Source organism: Microtus ochrogaster, chromosome 18, assembly GCF_000317375.1.
Source record: "Microtus ochrogaster isolate Prairie Vole_2 chromosome 18, MicOch1.0, whole genome shotgun sequence".
In the NCBI taxonomy this organism is placed as follows: Eukaryota; Metazoa; Chordata; class Mammalia; order Rodentia; family Cricetidae; genus Microtus; species Microtus ochrogaster.
The window spans coordinates 4,517,108-4,538,247 of NC_022020.1; the positions used below are offsets into that span (position 1 = coordinate 4,517,108).

The following is a 21,140-nucleotide window of genomic DNA, read 5'->3' on the forward strand; positions in this document are numbered from 1 at the left end:
GCATAACTTAACTGTTGATTGATTTATTGATCTTATGTTGAGGGTACAGAGAGATGACTCAATGGTTAGGGTAATGACTGCTTTTGCATAGGACTCGGGTTTGATGCACAACACCAACATGGAGGCTCACAGCTGTTTCTGGTTCCAGGGAATCTGAGGCCCTCAGTCTGACCCTTGTGGGCACCAGGCAGGCATGCAGTACACATGGATATATTCAGGCAAATACTCATACACATACAATAAATAAATTTTAAAATAAAAATACTTTCCTAGTATTATAATTTCTAGCTATTTAAGATGAGGCATTTGGCTTAAATAATGCCATATTTCTTTTTAATTTTAATTGCACAGATAGTTTCTTATTTTGTCAATGTGTGACGGGAACAACTATGGTGAATCCTATTTTATTTAAAGATTTATCTGTTATATATACAGTATTCTACCTGCATGTAGGTCGCAGACCAGAAGAGGGCACCAGATCTCACTACAGATGGCTGTGAGCCAGCATGTGGTTGCTGGGAATTGAACTCAGGACCTTTGGAAGAGCAGGTAGTGCTCTTAACCACTGCACCATCTCTGCAGCCCGGTGAATTCTAAATACTGTCTTAGCATTTGCTTTTTTTTAAAGTTGTTGATTGGACTATATACGCAGACTAATGGTACTACATAGATTATACTGCATAAAGATGACTGTCTTCCATGACATTTTTATTTTGCCTTAGTTATTCTCCCCATATTTTGTAACTTGCCTTGGGAGTTTTTAATTTATCAGGCAAAGTCATTATCAGAACATTTTTGGTTAGGGAAAGTAAAGATTTAAAACTTAAACACTCCATTACTATCTTTTTTTTTTTTTTTTTTTTTTTGGTTTTTCGAGACAGGGTTTCTCTGTAACTTTGGAGCCTGTCCTGTAACTCGCTCTTGTAGACCAGGCTGGCCTCGAACTCACAGAGATCCGCCTGCCTCTGCCTTCCAAGTGCTGGGATTAAAGGCGTGCGCCACCACTGCCCAGCCATTACTATCATTCTTATCAGTGTAGCATAGCTTTGGTTTAATAAGTAATGTTAACACTGAAATTTAGCTTTGCTCAGGCTGGCTTTGAACTCGCTGTGTAGGTCAGAATGCGCTTGAACTTCTGGTTGTCTTCCTAAGTGCTAGTAGTACAGGTATGTGCCTCTACCCCAGAATTGTGTGCGGTGTGGAGAGCACTGTAATATTGAACCACTTCTTTATCAACTGGTTGGTTTGTTTGAGATGATGTCTTGTATCGTCTGAACTATGTAACTGACAGTCATCTTGAACCATGGTCCTGTTGCATCATGGCTGGTTTATACTGCCTTTGGGGATACATTTATTGTTATTTTATTTAGATGGGTTTGGTATGTCTATGAAACATGTGCATGCAGTGCCTGAGAAGGCCAAAAGAGGGCCTCAGATTCTCTGGATGTGGGGAGAATTTTGTTAGCTGCCATATGGGCTTTAACAACTGAACTCTCTCCAGCCCCTTCCTTACATTGCTTTCAAATAATAACATTTTATTTCTTCTTAAAAATTGTTTTAGATTTATTTGTGCATATTAGTTTTTCCCTGTATGAATGTTTATGTGGCACATTTGTGCTTGGTGCCTGAGGAAGTCAGAAGAAGCCTGGTGAATTGGAGTGACTGACAGCTCTGAAGCACCGTATGGTGCCGGGACTAAACCAGGGTCCTCTGCATGAGCAACACGTGCTCTTCACTGCCGAGCCATTTCTACACCCCCATGACATTTTCTTTTTAATACAGTTTTTCATGGCTACTATATCTTCGAAATTTTGTACAAAAAATTATAAACCTCTTAAAAGTTTTTTTTTCTCATGTGGTCTGATAGGAGGAGTGGTAGACAGTGCACGATATCATGATATCCAAATATTTTGTAATGTAGTGTGCCACCAATAACTTTCCATTGATCTGAGTGGAGCTGGGCATGGGGGTTCATGTTTGTAATCCCAGCACGTGGGAGACTGAGGCAGGGAGACTAAAATTCAAGAACAGCCTTGCCTACAAAAGTAGTAGAACTTAAAACAAAAATCTGATAAAACTGAAAAATTTGGCAGTATTAGTTCTAATTCAGAGGTTCATAGATCCTCCAAAGCTTAATTTATAAAAGCAGTTATTTTTGTCTATTTTTGTGGATGTGCACGTGCACATGCACATGCACGCATGCGTTCAGACATGCGCATGGATCCTCCACAGTGCACATGTGGAGAGCAGAGCAGAGCTTATAGGAGCAGGTTCTCTCCATCCTCCATGTGAGTCCCAGGAATGAACTCAGGCAGTCAAGTTCAGCACCAGCTCTTCTGGATCAGGGACAACCATCTCACCTGCTCCTCCAAAGTCTATTCTTAGACTCTTTGAACTTGCTCCATGGCATTCATAAACTGCCATCAGAGGCCTTTGCGTTCTGAGCTCCATGAGGTTCCAGGTCCACTTTAGAGGGTGACACCTTCATGAGTTTTTCGTATATTTTTGTGAGGAAAAGTTGCCTCTGTAGCATTTATGTTCTGTGCTCTATTTGGCAAATGAGGATTCTTTGTTTAGCTCTCAAATATCAAAAAGCTAAATAAACATTGGGAATGATAACAACAATTTCTGTCTCTCTGTAGGGACATGATTTTTTTTTTTGTTTTAAGAAAAAAAGAGCCTCATCATTTGATAACAGGATTTCTTTTGAATATTTTTCTGAAGAAAATGAAATTCATACTATGTAAATGTAAAGATAATGTGAATTTGCCTTGCAGTGCAATGCGTGTTTTACTCTCAAAATTACCAAGACCATGGATTGTGGATGAGAAGAAAGATGATGGTTATACTGCCTTGCACCTGGCTGCTCTGAATAATCATGTGGAAGTTGCTGAATTGTTGGTGCATCAGGTAGGAGAGGCAGCTATGTTTTAACAGACGTAGAGCATTCTAATTCTTTCGTTCATTTTACCAAGTGGACTTTAATAGGCTGCAATAAAACCCACATGATGATGAAAACCGAAGCAATGTATTCTCTGCCTTTTAACGTTGATTATTTTTGTTTGTTTGCATATAACAGTCTTGCTGTGTAGCCCTGGCTTAGCTAAAACTCATTATCCTGCCTCAGCCTCTGAGTGCTGGCATTGCAGGTATGCGTCTCTGCCTAACACTGGCTCTCTACCCCCAACCCCTTGCGGTGTAGCACAAGTGTAGAGGTCAAAAGACAGTCAGGAAATGATTCCGTCCTTCCATTATGGAGGTCTTGGAGATCAAACTCAGGACTGCAGACTTGGCTGCATCTTGCCAGCCTTTCTCCAACACTGGCTTATACTCTCCCCAGTTTTCACATTTAAATAGGCATAACAGGATGAGCTAACAGTGATACCTCATGACCAGTCAGACACAAATACATATAATAAAAACAAACCAGAAATGTGTGTCTTTCAGAATATGGCATAACATACTAGAGTTTCAGACTTGTGATTAGGCTGGTTTTAAGACCTAACAGTTTAGGGGGGCTGCAGATGGCTCCGCACTTAGAGCACTGGCTTCTCTTCTAGAGGACCTGAGTTCATTCCCAGCACTCACATGGCAGCTCACAACTGTCTGTGACTCCAGTTTCAGGGACTCTTGACACCTTCACACAGAAAACAAACTAATTATTTATTTATTGGAAACCTAGTAGTTCAGGTGTATCTTTTGAAGCTTTGATTCTGTTCTTAATTTTGATTTGCTGTGCCAGGCATTATGCTAAGCAAATTTTTGTGCTGTTATTTCTTAATCTTAACATAAGCCCTGTGACATAGGTTATACTTTCACACCATCAAGGAACCGAAGAAAAGGGCTAAATGGTGAAATGCTTACAAAAGTGGTTTAAAAGTGGCAGAGGTTAAGCCAAAAGTGCCTTGGATTCAAAATCAGTTAATTTGTCCTTAGGTCCTTTCCCTTCTGTGGGTATTGGTGGCTTTCAGAGACAGTTGGCTGGTGGGCTCTTCTGAGCCTGGAGGACTTCCTTCTTTCCCTTTGTACCTTCTCACTGAATGAGAAAGTGAACTGACCAGTCACTAAAATAACTCTGAATTCTATATGGAGACACCATTGCTTTTCAGAGGTATTTACAGTTTGTAGGAATTGCTCTCTCCATGGATATTGAAAGAGAATCATGCTCAGCTCCACAGTGTGCTTCGTCCGTGAGCTGGCTTGAGATAGTTACTGTAAAGGAAATCCTTACCCCAGCTGTTCCACTTGTAGTTTGCTGTCTGTCTGTTGTCAGTGTCCATGTGAAAAGAGTCTGAGGACAGCTTCCAAGGAGGAAACTAGTCAGCAGTGCTGTCTGTTCCTTGGGAGTTGCTAACAGTTTTCTTGTTCTTTAATGTTGCCCAGCAGTAACCATTTTAAATGTATTCATTGTTAGGGAAATGCAAACCTGGATATCCAGAATGTGAACCAGCAAACAGCCCTACACCTTGCTGTTGAACGGCAGCACACCCAGATTGTTAGGGTAAAGTATTTTTTCTTGTTAACCGTACTCATGTTTAGAGCCTTGTGAAAACATGATACAGTGTTCCACTTCTTAAAGTGACATATTCAAGAACTTAAGACTTTAGGGTAAGGGATTAGTATCTAGTTCAGAGTCTTCATCATATTATTCTTAGACTGCTGAATCCTCATAACGTTAGTGAGAAAAATTTAAAGTAACAATTTGAATAATTGACATCCCTCTTAATGTGTGTAGTTAACAGTAAAATTAAAAGCTTTGTCTGGGAACTTGCTGCTTCAAATGGGAAATTGAGCTATATATTTTTAGTTTACTAATCTGGTGATATCAAACAAAATACCCGAAAAAAGTATTTGTTTACATGGTCTTATGGAGCAGTGACTCTTAAAAGTTTGGAGACTGAAGTAGCTACCACAGTGTCTCCTGGAAATGTGCAGGGAAGTTTATTCTTGTACTCTGCCCCAGGCCAGCGGGACTGGACCCTGGGAGGGGTTCTTTATTACTAGCTTTTCTCTTTGCTTTGACAAAATAGGGGCAAAAGCAACTTAAGGAAGGGTTTCTTTTGGCCCACAGTCTGAAATGGTGCAGGCTGTCATGGCAGGAATAGGAACGAGGCAGCAGCTGGTCACGGTGTGTCCCCAGTCAGCAAGAAGAGTTGAATGCTGATGCTCAGTTCAGTGTCTCCCTCTCCCCTTTCTATTTAGTGTGGAGCTCCAGACCATTGCAAGGTATCACCCACATTTATTGTGGGTCTGTCCTTCTCAGTTAAATCTCTCTAGAAACTTTCTCGGGTATGCTCCTGGGTGATTCCAAATTCAGTCCGGTTGACAGAAAACTAGCCAACAATGGTGTGTAAATTCCTGGTTATGCAAGCCTTCCAGGTTGTCCTGATACTTATCAATTTTGAAAAATATGTTCTAGAATGATATTTTACATAACTTTTTAGAACAAGAAAATAGACAAGGTATGATTTGCCAAGACAAGTAAGACTATAGAGTAAGGTTAGTTTCTTTGGATGCTATTGTTTAGAGCTCTTTGATGGTATTTGTAGAAAGGATTAGGAAGATTGTCAAAACACCATAAGGAAAGTCTAAAGTGAGCTTACAGGTTGCTGCACAAGTCACATAATGAGATAGGCAGTAACTCATTTTGCTAAGTGGTTAGATTTTAGCAAACAATGTTTACATTAATTGTTTCTTGAAATTTCGAGCTGTTACTGTAGATTTACTATAGTTTCTTATAGGTGTAGACATTATCCAAATGAGGCATCTTTCCCTCTCTCAGCTTTTGGTCCGTGCAGGTGCTAAGCTAGACATTCAGGATAAGGATGGAGATACCCCTTTACATGAGGCTTTAAGGCATCATACTTTGTCTCAGCTACGCCAGCTACAAGACATGCAAGATGTGGGGAAAGTAGATGCTGCCTGGGAGCCATCAAAAAACACAGTGAGTAAAGATAATGTTCCCTCGCTACCTTTGAAAGCATTTAATTCTTATCTGATCTGCGTTGGATAAAACATTTTATCAGAATTGTACTTGGGTTTACAAAACTTCAACACTACTGATCACTACGAAGTGCATTTTGTTCTACATCTTATCAAAAGTTTGGTTCTTTCTAACTTCAGCTTTACAAATAGGGTAGAGTGGGTGTTTGTTATGATTTGAATTTGAAGTCCCTTAATGCTTGTTCATTTTGACCAGCATTTCATTTGATCAACACCGCATGTATTTGAAGAGCTATCTGCTCAAATCTTTCTCGTTATAAATTTTGAATTCTTTCTTTTCTTTTGGTTTTTATTTTTTTGAGGTGTTAGGGTTGATCCCAAGGCCTCATGCATGCCAGGGCAGCTCTCTCCCACTTCCAATGTCTTTTGTTTTCTTCTAATTATTTCAAGAATTATTTCTATAATATGAAAAGGAGATATCAGTATGTGATATGTACATATTTTCTTCTGATCTATGATTTGTGTTGCCACTGCCCCTACTGCTGCCTCCTCTTTGTCTTTGGGTGTGGTGGTGACAGTGGAAGATAATAATTGTAATACAATGCTTTGGTATAGCAATGAACATAATTTAGTATTTATTGTTTTTGTATAGAAATGATAGCATAGTCAAGAACTAGACCTTGATTGTAATCCCCCACTTAGGAGGCTAAGGCAGGATTTGTGACCAGCATATACTATATAGTGAGTTCCCTGTCAGTCTAGGGGTGAGTGAGACCCTAGCTCAAACAAAACAAAAGTTTCCCTGTATAATTACCTACCATATGTTTCTAGGCACTGGAGGAACACTATATCTCTAAGTACAGAGAAAGTCTTAAGTGCAGATACAGCAGTTCTGTGTATAATGACTGGTATGTCTGCACCCTCGGTCTTCCGCAGTTAAGGAGGTCCAGAATGGACATTTGATCTTTTTTATGTTCTCCAAAAACTGTTTTTCATTCTTAGAAAGTTGTAAGAGATGGGGCTCCATTTGATCTAGTGTTTCCCCAAGATGCTTCTCTAAATCAAGATGGGCTTGGAAGTCTAATGTCTGGTGATGTCTTCCTTGTCAGCAGTGCCAAGGATGTCAAGAAGGGAGTTGTGCTCACATGCATGTTTCTGTCCTTCTTTTGGCAGTAGTGTTTTATGATGAGGTTTCACTGTCTTGCCCAGTTGTCCTCAAACTCTTGATCCTCCTGCCTGACTTTTGAGTGGCTGGGATTATGTATATGAGCACCATGACTGATTTTTGACAATGTTCTTAGAAGAATGGAATGTCCTTTTTAATGACTTACTTATTTTTGTTTTAAGTGCATTGGGGTGAGTTGCTTGCCTGTATGTCTGTATGGAGAGTATCAGAAGCCCTAGAACTAGAGTTACAGACAACATGTGTGAGCTGCCATGTGAATGCTGGGAATTGAACCAAGTCCTCTGAAAGAGTAGCCAGTGCTCTTAACCACTGAACCATTTCTCCAGCCCAGAGCAGAATGTCTTTCTTAAATATTATTATGTATGGTTTATGTATCCTAAGAAAATTTTGTCCAAATGAAGGTTACTTACATTTTTTTTGTTGTTTTATGCTATATAGAAGCTTATAAGTTTGAGCTCTTGCTTTAAGTTCACTGTTCAAGTGAACCTTTATTTAGAGTATGGCATAGATCAGAGTTCATTTGTCACTCACTGGTTGATGTCCAGCTGTCCCTGCGCCATTTGTTGAGTAGTCTCTTTTTCTAATTGAATGTCTGCTGCCTTTATCCAAGATCAGCTAGCTATCTGTGGACGCCTCCTTTTGCATACACCGTCTTGTTCTTTTGGTCCATGTTCTTAGCCTTGGGATGCCTGCTCAAATGTCTTGTAGCTTTGGGATTCAGCGTTTGCTCATGCTGAAATTAGTGAATGGATGTCCTCAATTTTTTTTTTTATTGTTTGGCTATTTTAAGCCTTTATACTTCCAAATGAATTTTATTACCATCTTGAAAAGTATAAATGAATCTGAGGGCAAAATGTTTGTGAATTTTTGTCTTGCATGGCTTGGGTATATGTTACTAACTCCTTTGTGCCTTCTTTCTTGATCATCATTTAAGATGGAGAAAAGCCTTCTTTCCGTAGGCTGTTGTAGAAGATCATAAAAGTACTTGAAACAGTGCATGGCTCATTATGGATGCTTAGTGGATCTTGATAGTGATTTTTAACAATTTCAGATAACACAATCAGATGCTGATTCATCTCACTAAGTTTTGCCTTGATTCAGAGAGTTAATTGGTAGCAGCTCCAGAGTAACACTGAATAGGAACAAAAGTAGTTTCTTCTCAGCCAGAACCTGCACTTGAGTTTCTCAGCCTTAATCGACCTAACTTTGGGTCTGTGTCTGTCTCTGAATCAGTCACGTAGGAGGCAGGTATCCAACTGGGTTTAACCACTTTGGTCCACTTGTACACTGCAGAGCCAGTTCTCAAATGTGGAAAATCAAGGAACATGGGGGTGGGGAGAGATGAGTTCACATTAGGACTGAAACACACACACATATTGTTAGTGATAATTGATGGCAGATTTTCCTAAGGGAACGTCATGACTCTTTATTTGATTTCAGTTAATAATGGGACTTGGTACCCAGGGGGCAGAAAAGAAGAGTGCAGCATCTATTGCCTGTTTCTTGGCAGCCAATGGTGCCGACCTCAGCATTCGAAATAAGAAGGGTCAATCACCACTGGATCTCTGTCCTGACCCAAGTCTCTGCAAAGCGCTGGCAAAATGTCATAAGGAAAAAGTCAGGTTTGTAGTCTTTTTCATCATGTAACCGAATGTTCTACTCATAAGGTGCCGTGTAACTCCTAAGGGAGGTCCTGGGACTTGCAGGTGTCCAAATCTCTGCAGTTCTTAGGTCTTTGGGCTGCACTTGAAAGCATTTCCTCTGTGACCTATGTCTCATTCCATGTTGCATTCCCCACGTTATGTATATCACTTTATGCATGATAAACTTAAAAAGCTTTTCTAAACTAGCTTAATCTCCTATGAATCCTATGTGCTCTGGGAATTTATAAGGAAAAACCTTACTAGGAAAAGCCTCACTAAATGCTTTGATTGTTACAGTATTTTTCTATGATAATCCTCTAGACATTTTACCACAGGACAGTTTACTCTCATTGAAAGTTCGTAAGAATTCTAGCACTTTGCAACAGGAGCTTGGAAACAGTTATCAGCAATGAAGGGTTAAAAGAATGTACAAGTGAGCCAGTCAGCCTATGGGTTGTAGCATTTTTCCTGAAGATGATCCTTTCACATATCCCTATTTTTCTGACAGTTAAGTATGTCAGTTGTTTTAATGAAAATGTCTGGTGTAAATATTTTCTTTACCGAGATAGTCATGCAAAAATTATGCATCTCTGTTTTTGTTTGTTTATTTTTGTTGTTTGTTTGTTTGTTTCTTTCGAGACAAGGTTTTTCCTGTGTAACAACCCTGGCTGTCCTGAAACTCACACAGATCTACCTGTCTCTGCCTTCCACGTGCTGGGATTAAAGATGTGTGCCACCACCACCCAGCCACATCTGTTTTTTAATACAAACAATGGTATGAAAATATTTTTGACCTTTATACTTCTTATTACTGACTATATTGGTAGCTCTCTCTCTTCTTTGGTGTTTTCTCGCCTCTGTTAAATTGTACATAGAATAGCCAAGTAGTGGTTGGCGAGGTGTTGGTGGCACACTACTTGCTGTTACATATACATAGAGAGAGAGGTTATTGAAGAATATATTTTAAAGATTCCTTTCAATTATGTCTCTGTCTATGGAGGCAGAGGTTTCAGATCCGCCTGCAGCTGGAGTTGTGGGAGATTATAAACCATCCAATGTGGATGCTGGAAACTGAACTTGGGTTCTCTGAAAAAAATGGTATATTCTCTTAATTTCTGGGGCATCTTTCCAGCTCTCTCTCTCTTTTTTTTTTTTAATATAAATGATTGAACTAGGAGCCCATGCTAACTATTGAGCCCAATATAAATACTTTAATGTATATATATATTTTAAGTATATCTTTAAAAAACTTAAAATTTTATTACCAGAGTATAAATGCATTTAGAAATAGGTACTTTAATTACTGCAGTCATGATTTTGAACAGTGGAACCGTTATGTGCATTCCTAAGTTCTTGGAACCCGTGTTTACTTTCCATAGCTGTATTAGTTATACATACATGCATTTTCCTGCCTTTTTTGCATATTTATGCTATGTAGTCTACCTTTCTGTAGTGTAATTTTATCCTTCTAAACAACACACTCAGTGGACTGTCAGGACAGCAGCCGGAGTGTCTCACTGTGTGTGTTTTCCTGGTGAACTCTGGTGGTGCTGTCCTAGTTGACACCACAATACGATGTTTTCCTTTGTGAACTCTGGTGGTGCTGTCCTAGTTGACACCACAATACGATGCTAATCAAGGCTTCTGTTTTATTCCTGGGATAGAAAATGTTCTAAATTAAATTTTACTTATATTAGCTTTTTGTTTTGTTTATTTTGAGACAGAAGCTTAGTCTGTTCCTCTGACTGTCTGACTAAACCCACCATGTAGACCAGCCTGGCTCATTAAATTAGTTTTTGCTGGTGTTTTTAGCTGTTTATTAGAAGTTCAACCTTGTTCATTGAGTCTTCATTTAATTTGAAGATCGACTGGTACTAGAAGAATGTGTAAAGGTGCAGAGAGGTTTATAAGTTTAAGAAAGCTCAAGCATTTAGTACCTTTTTGAGCAGTAGAGATGTGAAAATGAGCAAATATGAATAGAAAAGGAAATAGAAGAAAGGTTTTATATAATGCTGTTGACATTTGATATTTAATATAATCTGTTTTTTTACGTGTACAATGACACTTAGGTTGTTAAAAAAAATAAACTTTTTAGAGTATTTGGATAGGCTTGATTTGACATACTTTGTTTTATTAGTGGCCAAGTGGGTTCTCGGAGTCCTTCTATGATTAGCAATGACTCTGAAACCTTGGAGGAATGTATGGTGTGCTCAGACATGAAGAGAGATACTCTTTTTGGTCCCTGTGGACACATTGCGACTTGTTCTTTGTGTTCCCCACGTGTCAAGAAATGCCTCATCTGTAAAGAGCAGGTTCAGTCCAGGACAAAGGTAATGAGTCTGTGATGTGTTGCTCTATCTGCTGTTGAGTTCTGTGATTACCATAACATATGTTAGACTATGTGGTAGTTATTTCACTTTGTTCTTACAAATGAGTTAAATACCGTAATATGTGATTTATACATTTAAAGTGACCAGTTCAGATTTTCCGAGTTGATTTCTGGTTTACCCTTATTGATAATACTTTGCCATGTTCATTATTATCACAAAACCATCCATGGATTTTAACTCTAGATTTTTTTTAGCTTATATTTCCTTCTTTACATCTAAAGTATAGTACTTAAAAAATAGTTACTATTTTTCTTTCAAAGCCCTCTAAAACTTAGATACATTGAGTTCTGTTTTGTATTTTATACTATGTAGTTTTTAAATTTGTAGAAAATTTAACAAAACGAGACTTCTAACGAACTCAGTACATTTCCTGGGTTATTAGCAGAGCCTTTGACCATAGGAAAATAGTGACCCCAACTGATTAAAGAGGAATCAGCAGCTTCATTGAAGAAAAATTCTAAAACCAGTATTTAGAAGAAAGGCTATTTTTAGACGAATTGTTTGGATTGTTCAGTTATTTGGGAAATATAAATACATTTCAAATTAGTACAAACTTTTTGTTGAATTAGGAAATAAAAGTTTTTATTTTAAGTGCTAATAATCAATGTTGAAAGTGTGACTTTGTTAATACTACTAGAGGCTTGGAGGCCGTCCTCTGCTCAGAGCAAAATGCTTTATTCAGTTGTTCCATTCATGAGAGTAGAACCTGAGGAAGTAAGCATAAGGGGAAATTTTGTGCTTAGACTTGTCTTTCAAGTAGGAGATTGTTAGATAATTTGCTCTAATATTTTAAACTTGTACAAATATTAAGTAAGTTATTAGTATTGGAGGTAGCTTTTGAGTTCAGGAATATCAGAGACCAACCAGATTTTACTGCACTAGACTAGTGCCAAGTATACGCGCTCCATGTACATCCCTGAGGCTTGGGCTGGAGAGTAAACCTTTACTAAAGCAAGCAAGAAGACAGTGGTTAGTGATGGGTGCGAAGTGGCCATTTCTGGACAATAATACTAAATAAAAGAAAGCTATATGTAGCTATGCTGGAAAACAAATGGGAAACTAAGGGCAGTGGTGTGAGCTGCAGGGAAAGGGGAGTCAGTCACGGTTGTTGCAGTACATGACAAAATGTATTTTGTAGATGAGGTCAAATGGAAATTATGAGTAGGTTGTAGAAGACTTTAGGATAAGGGTGAGGAATAACCTAAAAGCTTTGGGCTTCAAGCAACATGGGAATTGACCAGGTCCCAAAATGGGGTCTTTAATGGAGAATTCCCTAGATTGAGGTAACATAGGCACCTCTCTTGCACTTTTAGCAATTTACTACTCTGGGTAAGGTTTTGTTGTTATTAGTCTTCTCATAACCATTTGTTTTAATACTTGTTTATTAAGATTTCCTTAAAGTTTTTGGAAGAAAAAAAGGAAAATTAACATTTAGCTCATTATCCCTGGCCTCAGATTAAATGGAGTCTTTATATGTGTTAGGAGGGAGGGAGCAGCAGAAAGAGTGCATGTTAAGCTAGGGCACCTAAGGATGTGAGATTGAGCAGCCAGGAGGGCAGAGCACACTGGGGTACACTGAGTATACCCCAGAGTACACTGGGGTGGTCAGCTGCTAGGTGGACATGCTTTCTCTGCAGTGTTCACTCTGCTGGTTTTGTTTTCTTTTGCTGTAGATTGAAGAATGTGTGGTGTGCTCTGACAAGAAAGCAGCTGTTCTCTTTCAACCTTGTGGACACATGTGTGCTTGTGAGAGTAAGTAGTAGCTTATTGGGAACCTCCCCAGTGTCATAAAAATAAGAGTGAAGTGAAAAATTACGTCGTTGATTGTGTGTGTGTGTGCTCATGTGTGTGTGTGCGTGTGCGTGCTTGTTTATTTATTGGATAACCCCCTACAGAAAATCTGGACAAGGATTTAGTACCATTTTGGTCTATACTTTAGAGTAATAGAGTATACTGAGTAATTTGAATACTGAAATTCTGTGTTCTATCAGGCTGAATTTTTTTAATTTCAATTATATTACCACAAAAGGATCTCTCTTTCACACACAGTGGAACCCTATTTATAAACCTCCTAGAACATCTAGTCCATCTTTTTTTGCGCATAACTTTGGCGCATCTTCATTTGTCTTCATCGTAACATTACCTGTCCTGTGCCTGCTGGACTCCTCAGGCTCTCACAGCTTCTGTTGTTGGGGGCTATAATTTTGTTCTGTGAACTGTTACGTCAGGAGAAGTTTAAGGAGTCTGTTCTTTGGACAGACATCTTTGAAGCTTGTCTAATGCTTTAGAGCAGTTGTTCTCAACCTTCTGCTGAGACCCTTTAACACAGTTCCTTATGTTGTGGTGACCCCAACCACTAAATTACTTCATTGTTACTTATAACTTTAATTTTTCTACTGTTACTAGTTGCAATGTAAGTATTCGATATGCAGCCACTGTGAAATGGTTATTTGGGTCCCAAAGGAGTCTTGACCCACAGGTTGAGAAACACTGCTTTTAAGTCTCTTAGGCCCATTGTTTTGAAGGCCTTGGCTTTTTATATTCTTCTTGAATCTTACAGGATTTGAAATTCTCTTTCCTTTACTTTTATTTTTATGGGGGGGTTCTATTTACTTATTAGTGAAAGATCTCAAGTTTAATACCTTGTTTAAATACTACTTTATATTATAAAATAGGTTAGTTAACAAATACTTGGTTTTATTTTGCTGACTAGAATATCATGCAGATTATATGGTAATCTTATTGGTTTAGATGCCTATCTTAGGATTTTTATTGTTGTGAAAAGACACTGTTACCACAGCTTTTATAAGGGAAAACATTTAATGGGGTGGCTTACAGTTTCAGAAGTTCAGTCCATTATCATCATAGTGGGACATGGTAGCATGCATGCAGACATGGTCCTGGAGCTGAGAGCCCTACATCTTGATCAGCAGGCAACAGGAAGTAGACTGGGACATGGACATGGCTTGAGCACGTCTGAGACGACAAAGCCCACTTTCACAGTGACACACTTCCTCCAACAAGTCCACACCTACTCCAACAAAGTCACACCTCCTAAACTTAGTGCCATTCCCTGTGCCTCCCTTTTATAAATGTTGGGTTAAATTAATTACATTTTATATTTATTTATTTGTGTATATGTCTCTAAGTTGTGTGTGTATGTATGTGTGTGCGTGCCCAACATGGTGCATGTGTGGAAGTCAGAGGACTCTTCAGAGAGGCGGTTCTCTCCTTTCACCCTGTGGGTTTTGGAGCTCAAACTCAGATGGTCAAGCTTGACCTCCAGGTAACGTTATCCCTTTGCCATCTTATAGGACCCTTGAATACTGGTGTTTTTGTTTTAATTTTTGTTTCATTCTTGATAGGCAACTAGACAACTAAATAAAGGGTCATGGGTTTGTTCAATTAGCAGTCTACCTCAAATAAATGTTTCTATTTACCAAGGCCTGGTGTAACAGCTATCATCACCTGTCAGAAGAACACAGAAAGACAGTCTCTTGGTCTTAAGTAGACTTTTGTAGACCAGAGGTTGACAAACTTTTTTTGTTTTTGGCTTTATAGACCACATGGCTTCTGTAGTAACCCCTCATTTTCCAACTGCCCAATGCTGTTATCATAGTCCAGAAACAACCACTGAACTATGATTCAATAAAAGTTCATTTAAAAGCTGGGCAGTGGTGGTGCACACCTTTAATCCCAGCATTTGGGAGGCAGGGACAGGCAGGTCTCTTAAGTTGGAGACCAATCTGGTCTACAGAGTGAGTTCCAGGACAGCCAGTTCTGTCTACATAGAGAAACCCTGTGTCAAAAAAACCAACAAAACCAAATCAAAAGCTCATTTAAAAGAACAGACTTTGGGGCATTGATTTGTTGATCTTAACCTACTGTAGTCCAGATTACTGACTGTGTGAGCCTTGGCAGATAATTATAGCCACTAACATTGATTACACAGTTTTTTGAGCCTTTATATTTTATTTTCCCCCAACGATTTCCAAAAACATTAACATTTTTGCTTTATAATGTACTAGTTTTTATTGAACTTTTAACTCTGTACTAGACATTTAATCTCTTCTTAAATACACCATGACTTAACTTTCAGCACAATCATAGTTTATATGAGTTTTCTATGTTTTTTTGTTTGTTTGTTTTTTATGATTCTAGGGATCAGACCTATGGCCTCTTGGCTCTTTAGCAAGCTCTCTGCCTCAGTCACATCCCCGGCCCTAAACTTTTTTTTGGAGACAGTATCTTGTTTAGAGACAGTTATTACTCGTAGCCCAGGCTAACCTTGAGCTTTTGGTTCTCCTGCTTTTGCCTCCCAAGTACAGGAACTGAGTATGAGCACCACACTGCCCAGCTTCTAACCATGTGCGTAGCCACCTCCTGGATGTGGCTGAAGTGAACAGCCCTTTCCTCAAGAGTATTAGCGCAGTGCCCACACCTCAGGGTGCCAAGGAGAACTCTTGAGGAGTATAAAGTACTTTCACCAGCCAAAGGAAGGTTTATATCCTTTTTGAAGAGGCTGATGATATTTTTGTACAAAAATATTACTAAACAGTTACAGAAAGTTTGTGTAATTGTGATAAGTTATTTGATTAGTATATGATACATTTATCCTTTAAAAAAAGAAGTTTGCCCCATACTAAAGACAAATCCCAAACTAGATTTATTAGTCCCTGCCTACTGCATGTTGCATTATCAAGAGTGAGACCATTTATGTTCAAGCCTTGTTATCAGGCTTGATAATGATTCCATACCCAGTGTGCTTCCATTAGGAGGATGTACCCCAGCCTGTCCATGCCCATGGTTCCATGTTTTGATAAAGTTTAGCTTATCATTGTGCCTAGAGAGTTTCTTCTCTCTCTCCCTCTCCCTAGCTCTCTCTCTCTTTTTATCCTTCTTTCTTTTTCACTTGCAGAGACTTTTTATCTTTTATTTTTAGTTTTTGAGACAGGATTTCTCTGTGTAACAGCTCTGGCTGTCCTAGAACTACCATATCAAGGACCCAGAATCTCAGTCCAATGGAAAAATAGCAAAGCCTTTCTTAGGGGACTGAGTGCAGTGTTTACAGTGTGTGCAGTGTTCACCATAACTGTCTCCCTTCAGATATTTACAGCCTGGATACGGCAGTCATTGTTCTAATTTTAACTGAATGTATTTCTCTCCATTTTCTAAATCTTAAGATATTTTTTGTTTGTTTATTGGTTTTATTTTGGATTTTTGAAATAGGATTATAGTTGTATACCACCATTCCTGGCTAAACCTTAAGATTTAGAAATATTGCCGGGTGATGCTGGCTCACACCTTTAATCCCAGCACTCTGTGAGTTTGAAGCCAACCTGCTCTACAAGAACTAGTTCCAGGACAAGCCCCAAAGCTACAGAGAAACTCTGTCTTGAAAAAACAACAACAAAACAAAAAAAAAATTTACTTAAAAAAAAAATCACTATTTGGTTATGTTAGAAAATGTGTTTATAATATGTTCTTTTTTCCAGCAAACATTTTTCAGTCTTAGGTTAATAACATGACAGTGAGGTAGGATTTTTGTTTATAACTTGTTATAGTTAAAATCTTAGATAACTGCTTTAGTATTTGCTTTAGTATATGGTTCACAGAGAAATTAGCAGAAAAAGGCAGTGTTATTTCTGTTGTAGCTAAAGAAGCATCTGTGTTACTCATTTCAGACTGTGCCAGCCTGATGAAAAAATGTGTGCAGTGCCGGGCAGTGGTTGAACGAAGGGTGCCTTTCATCATGTGCTGTGGTGGGAAGAGTTCGGAGGACCCCTCTGATGATGTCTGTGAGTGTCTTCTCTTCCATCTTTACATAGAATTATACTGTGTTACTGCCCTGTGAAACAAGAGCTGGATTGACAGAGGAGCAAGTATAGCTTTTTGATGCTTTTGTTTGTTATAAGAATGTAAAATTACATTTTATTTAGTTTGTGGAATGCTTATATAGACTTTCAAAAGGTGTGTGTGCATGTGGGAACATGAAAGCCTTCATATGCGTACGGAAATCAGAGGATAATTCTATGGAGTTGGTTCTCTTCCTTTAACCTTTCCATGGGTGCTAGGGCTCATACTCAAGTTGCTAGGCTTATAGGACAGCCCAACACCAAACTTTGGAGGCTTTGTAATATGAAGAACATTTATGTTCTTAAAGAATACTTGCTTTCTGTTTTAAAGCTGAAATATAGTGGCTGTGTTTGTGTACCCATTTTTGGAGTCAGCTTAATTAAGCATATACTCTACCAATTGGGGCACCAAATTCCAAGTTATTTTTTCTTTTCAGTTTACAAATGTATTCATTTGGTTCCTGTACATAGCAGGCTTACAGGATCAATTAAGTGGGATGTATTGTATGGAATAGTAAGTAGAAAGATGAAAGGTAACTTTCCATTTATCCCTTTTATGTCATGGTGCTGATAAATTCAAGTCATTGCTCATGCTTAGCAGGCACTCACCTGCTGGACTTTATTCCAAATGCTTCATAATACAACTGTTTAAAGTTTTATTTATTTATTTTTCTTTAGGTCAGTGTTCTTTTGCTATGAAGGGACACCATGACCATGACAACTTTTTTTTTTTCTCACGATAGGATTTTTCTTTGTAGATCTGGCTGTCCTGGACCTCATTCTGTAGACAAGGCTGGCCTCAAACTCTCACAAATCCTCCTTCCTCTTTCTCCCAAATGCTGGGATTAAAGACATGTGCCACCACACCCAGCAACCATTATAACTCTTAAAAGGAAGGCATTTAATTGGGGTTGACTTACAGTTTGAGAGGGCAGTTTATTATCGTCATGGTGGGGAGCATGGTGGCCTGCAGGCAGACATGATACTGGAGAAGTGATTCAGAATTCTATATCCAGATTCACAGGCAGCAGGAAGAGAGAGAGATTGGGATTGGCTTGGGCTTTTGAAACCTCAGAGCCCACCCCCACAGTGACACACTTTCTCCAACAAGGCCACACCTCCTAATCCCTCTCAAGTAGTGCCACTCCCTGATGACCAAGCGTTCAAACATAGGCTCCTATGCGGACCTTGCAGTTTATGTACAGGTGATGGATAATGGTTTCTTTGATTCTTGGTTTGTAAACATGTTTTGTAAACAGATGAACATAAACATTGCTGCACACACCTCTGACCAAAGCTCTTACCTTTTTCACAAATAGAGAATAAAATTCCCAGGTATAAGTAGTACCTGAAATAAAAGGCCAAGAATGTACAGAGAAGGTCATGTAAAGTCAAAGACCTTTTATCATAGCCTTCTGAATTTTATTCTTAACAATAGAATCTTGGCATAAAGAAAGGAGGGTTGGTCAGACTTGGGTGGATCATGCCTGTAATTCCATTACTCAAGTACCTGCGGATTAACATGAATTTGAGGCCAGCCTGAGCAGCAGAGTAAGACTGCTTCAAAATAAACAAACAAATAAACAAAAATTAAGCTGGGTGTGTGGTGGCACATGCTTTTTAAAATTATTAGTTTGTTTATTTTTATTTACTTAGTCACTCATACATTGCATTTCAACTGCAGTTTTTCCTCCTTCCACTCCTCCAAATCCCCTCCCCTTCTCTTCCAGATCTCTTCTGTTTCCCTTCAGAAAAGAACAGCTCTCCCTGGGATAACAACTGAGCACGGGCATAGCAAGTTACAGCAAGACTAGGCACACACCCTCATATCAAGGCTGGACAATAATCCAGCAGGAGGAAAAGGGTCCCAAGAGCAGGCAAAAGATTCACATCATCCCCACTCCCACTGTTAGTTCAACAAAAATCAAGCTAAGCATTCATACCATGTATGCTAAGGACCTAGTTCAGACCCATTCAGGCCCCGTGATTCTTGCTGCAGCCTTTGAGCCCTGCTTAATTGATTCTGTGAGTCATGTTCTTGTGGTGTCCTCTGTTGTCTGGATCCTACAGTTCTTCCTTCACCTCTTTGGTAGAGTCCCCTGAGCTCCTCCTCCTAATATTTGGCTGTAGGTCTCTGCATCTGCTGTGACACATGTTTTTAATCCTGGCACCTGGGAGTCAGAGGCAGGCAGGTCTCTGAATTTAAAGCCTGTATACTCTATATTGTGAATTCCAGGCCAGAACTACATAGTAAGACCTTATTCAAATAATCATTGTCATTTTCATCATCATTGTCATCAATATCATCATTATCTAGCATGGTGGATGCTGCCTGTTATCTAAATACTTGGGAGGTAGAGGTGGGAGGATTAGGAGCTCATGACCAGCTTTGCCTATATAGTGAGTTCAAGGCTAGTTTGAACAACCTGTCTAGTGAGCCCTGTCTAGAAAAAAGAGCAAAAGGAAGGAAAGTACATCCTTTTTTTTTTTTTTAAAGAAAAATCATCTAAGAGATTAGTTAATACTTCAGTAGTAGCTACTTTGCTATGGTTCCGGTGGCCTGTGAGCAGAGAAAAGGAGTGTGCATGTTTGCCAGAGGAATTAAAATGCAGAAATTCTCGTCACTGCAAACCTCTTTCTCCCTACCTCGCCTATTTTTTTCTTTTTTTCTTTTTGGACCAGGTCTTGCTATGTAGCCCAGACTGACGTGATGGCAGTATTCCTGCCTTGAGTCTCCTGAACGTTGCAGTAGCAATCATGTGCTACTATCTCAGACTTTCTCTATTTCTTTTTTTTTTTTAATTATGTATATGTAGTAAGGGGGCTGCTTGTTTGGTTCCTGGATGCCCAGCTAGCTTAGACCTGAAATAATCACACAGAAACTGTATTATTTAAAACACTGCTTGGCCCCTTAGCCCTAGCTTCTTATTGGCTAACTCTTACATCTTAATTTAACCCATTCCTATTAATCTATGTATTGCCACGTGGCAGTGGCTTACTAGCAAAGTTTCAGCATATCTGACTCTGGTGGCTCCATGGTGGCTCTCTGACTCTGCCTTCCTTTTTGCCAGCATTCAGCTTAGTTTTCTTTGCCTAGCTAAGTTCTGCCCTGCTGTAGGTCCAAAGCAGTTTCTTTATTCATTAATGGTAATCACAGTATACAGAGGGGACTCCCATATCACCATGCCTTTTCTGTTTAAATAAAAATGAAGGTTTTAACTTTAACATAGTAAAATTACATATAACAAAACAGGTATCAAATAAGAATTATAGCTACAATATTTATATCTACTTTATCATTTATCATTACTAGGATAACTATAAGTATAAATTTTTCAACTCCATCAAAGACTCCAGAAGGATATGATATTACCTAAGTAAACAGGAAGTACATTGTAAGCAACTTCTAAAACTCTAGAATTGACAGAGACATTTTTTCTGCCTGGACAGTCACCCAAAGTTCTTCTTTACCATTGGGGCATCCATCTTCAACCCACAGGCCCATAGTTTCCAGCAGACTTTTCCACAAAGCAGGAAATTTCAAAGACAGTTCCACCTATACTGGCAGTTTGTCCATCACATTCTTCTGTGTCCTGCAGAATGTCTAGCAGGCTCTCTCATGAAGCAGGAACCCTGAAGACTGTCTCAGCTTTAGGCAAATTTAGCAGTCATTTCTTTGTGGGTCCTGCATGTCCAGTTACGCAGTCCAGGCAAGAGCAGTTTCTTGCCCAAATGACTAGCAAACTCCATAAGGAGCCTCTTCAGTGCCCATCTTTCTCTTGAGGTACCAAGAGCAGATGTGTCATGAAAAGTCTTAAGTTCTTAAACATTCAAATGCCATATTCTGAAGGTCTCTGAAAGATTTGAAGAATACCTGTCTAACTGAACTACATATCTGTCCAACTAGAAAATTAACTAACATGACTAGAAGCTTGATGATTATTAATCTATATTTCTTAATTATACATTATATTTTTAAATGAACTGTACAGTTACAATATCTTAATCAAGAGCAGAAATATATACATGTAACAAAAATTGACCTGAAATTGTATCAATAAACCAAGATCCATACCAATGCAAATTATATATTTATATTTATATATATATATATAATATATCA

The 21,140-nt window shown here is 38.8% G+C and overlaps 1 protein-coding gene across 1 annotated transcript in view; it reads left to right on the forward strand.

Moving 5' to 3' along the window:
- Mib1 (mindbomb E3 ubiquitin protein ligase 1) overlaps window positions 1–21,140 on the forward strand; it is a 108,690-nt gene that overhangs the window by 81,153 nt on the left and 6,397 nt on the right. Inside the window, exons 13-19 of the mRNA XM_005355754.3 lie at window positions 2,778–2,910; window positions 4,415–4,501; window positions 5,783–5,944; window positions 8,570–8,751; window positions 10,910–11,102; window positions 12,836–12,914; window positions 16,847–16,960. Coding sequence (XP_005355811.1) covers window positions 2,778–2,910; window positions 4,415–4,501; window positions 5,783–5,944; window positions 8,570–8,751; window positions 10,910–11,102; window positions 12,836–12,914; window positions 16,847–16,960 — 950 coding nt within the window. The remainder of the gene's footprint in view (window positions 1–2,777; window positions 2,911–4,414; window positions 4,502–5,782; window positions 5,945–8,569; window positions 8,752–10,909; window positions 11,103–12,835; window positions 12,915–16,846; window positions 16,961–21,140) is intronic.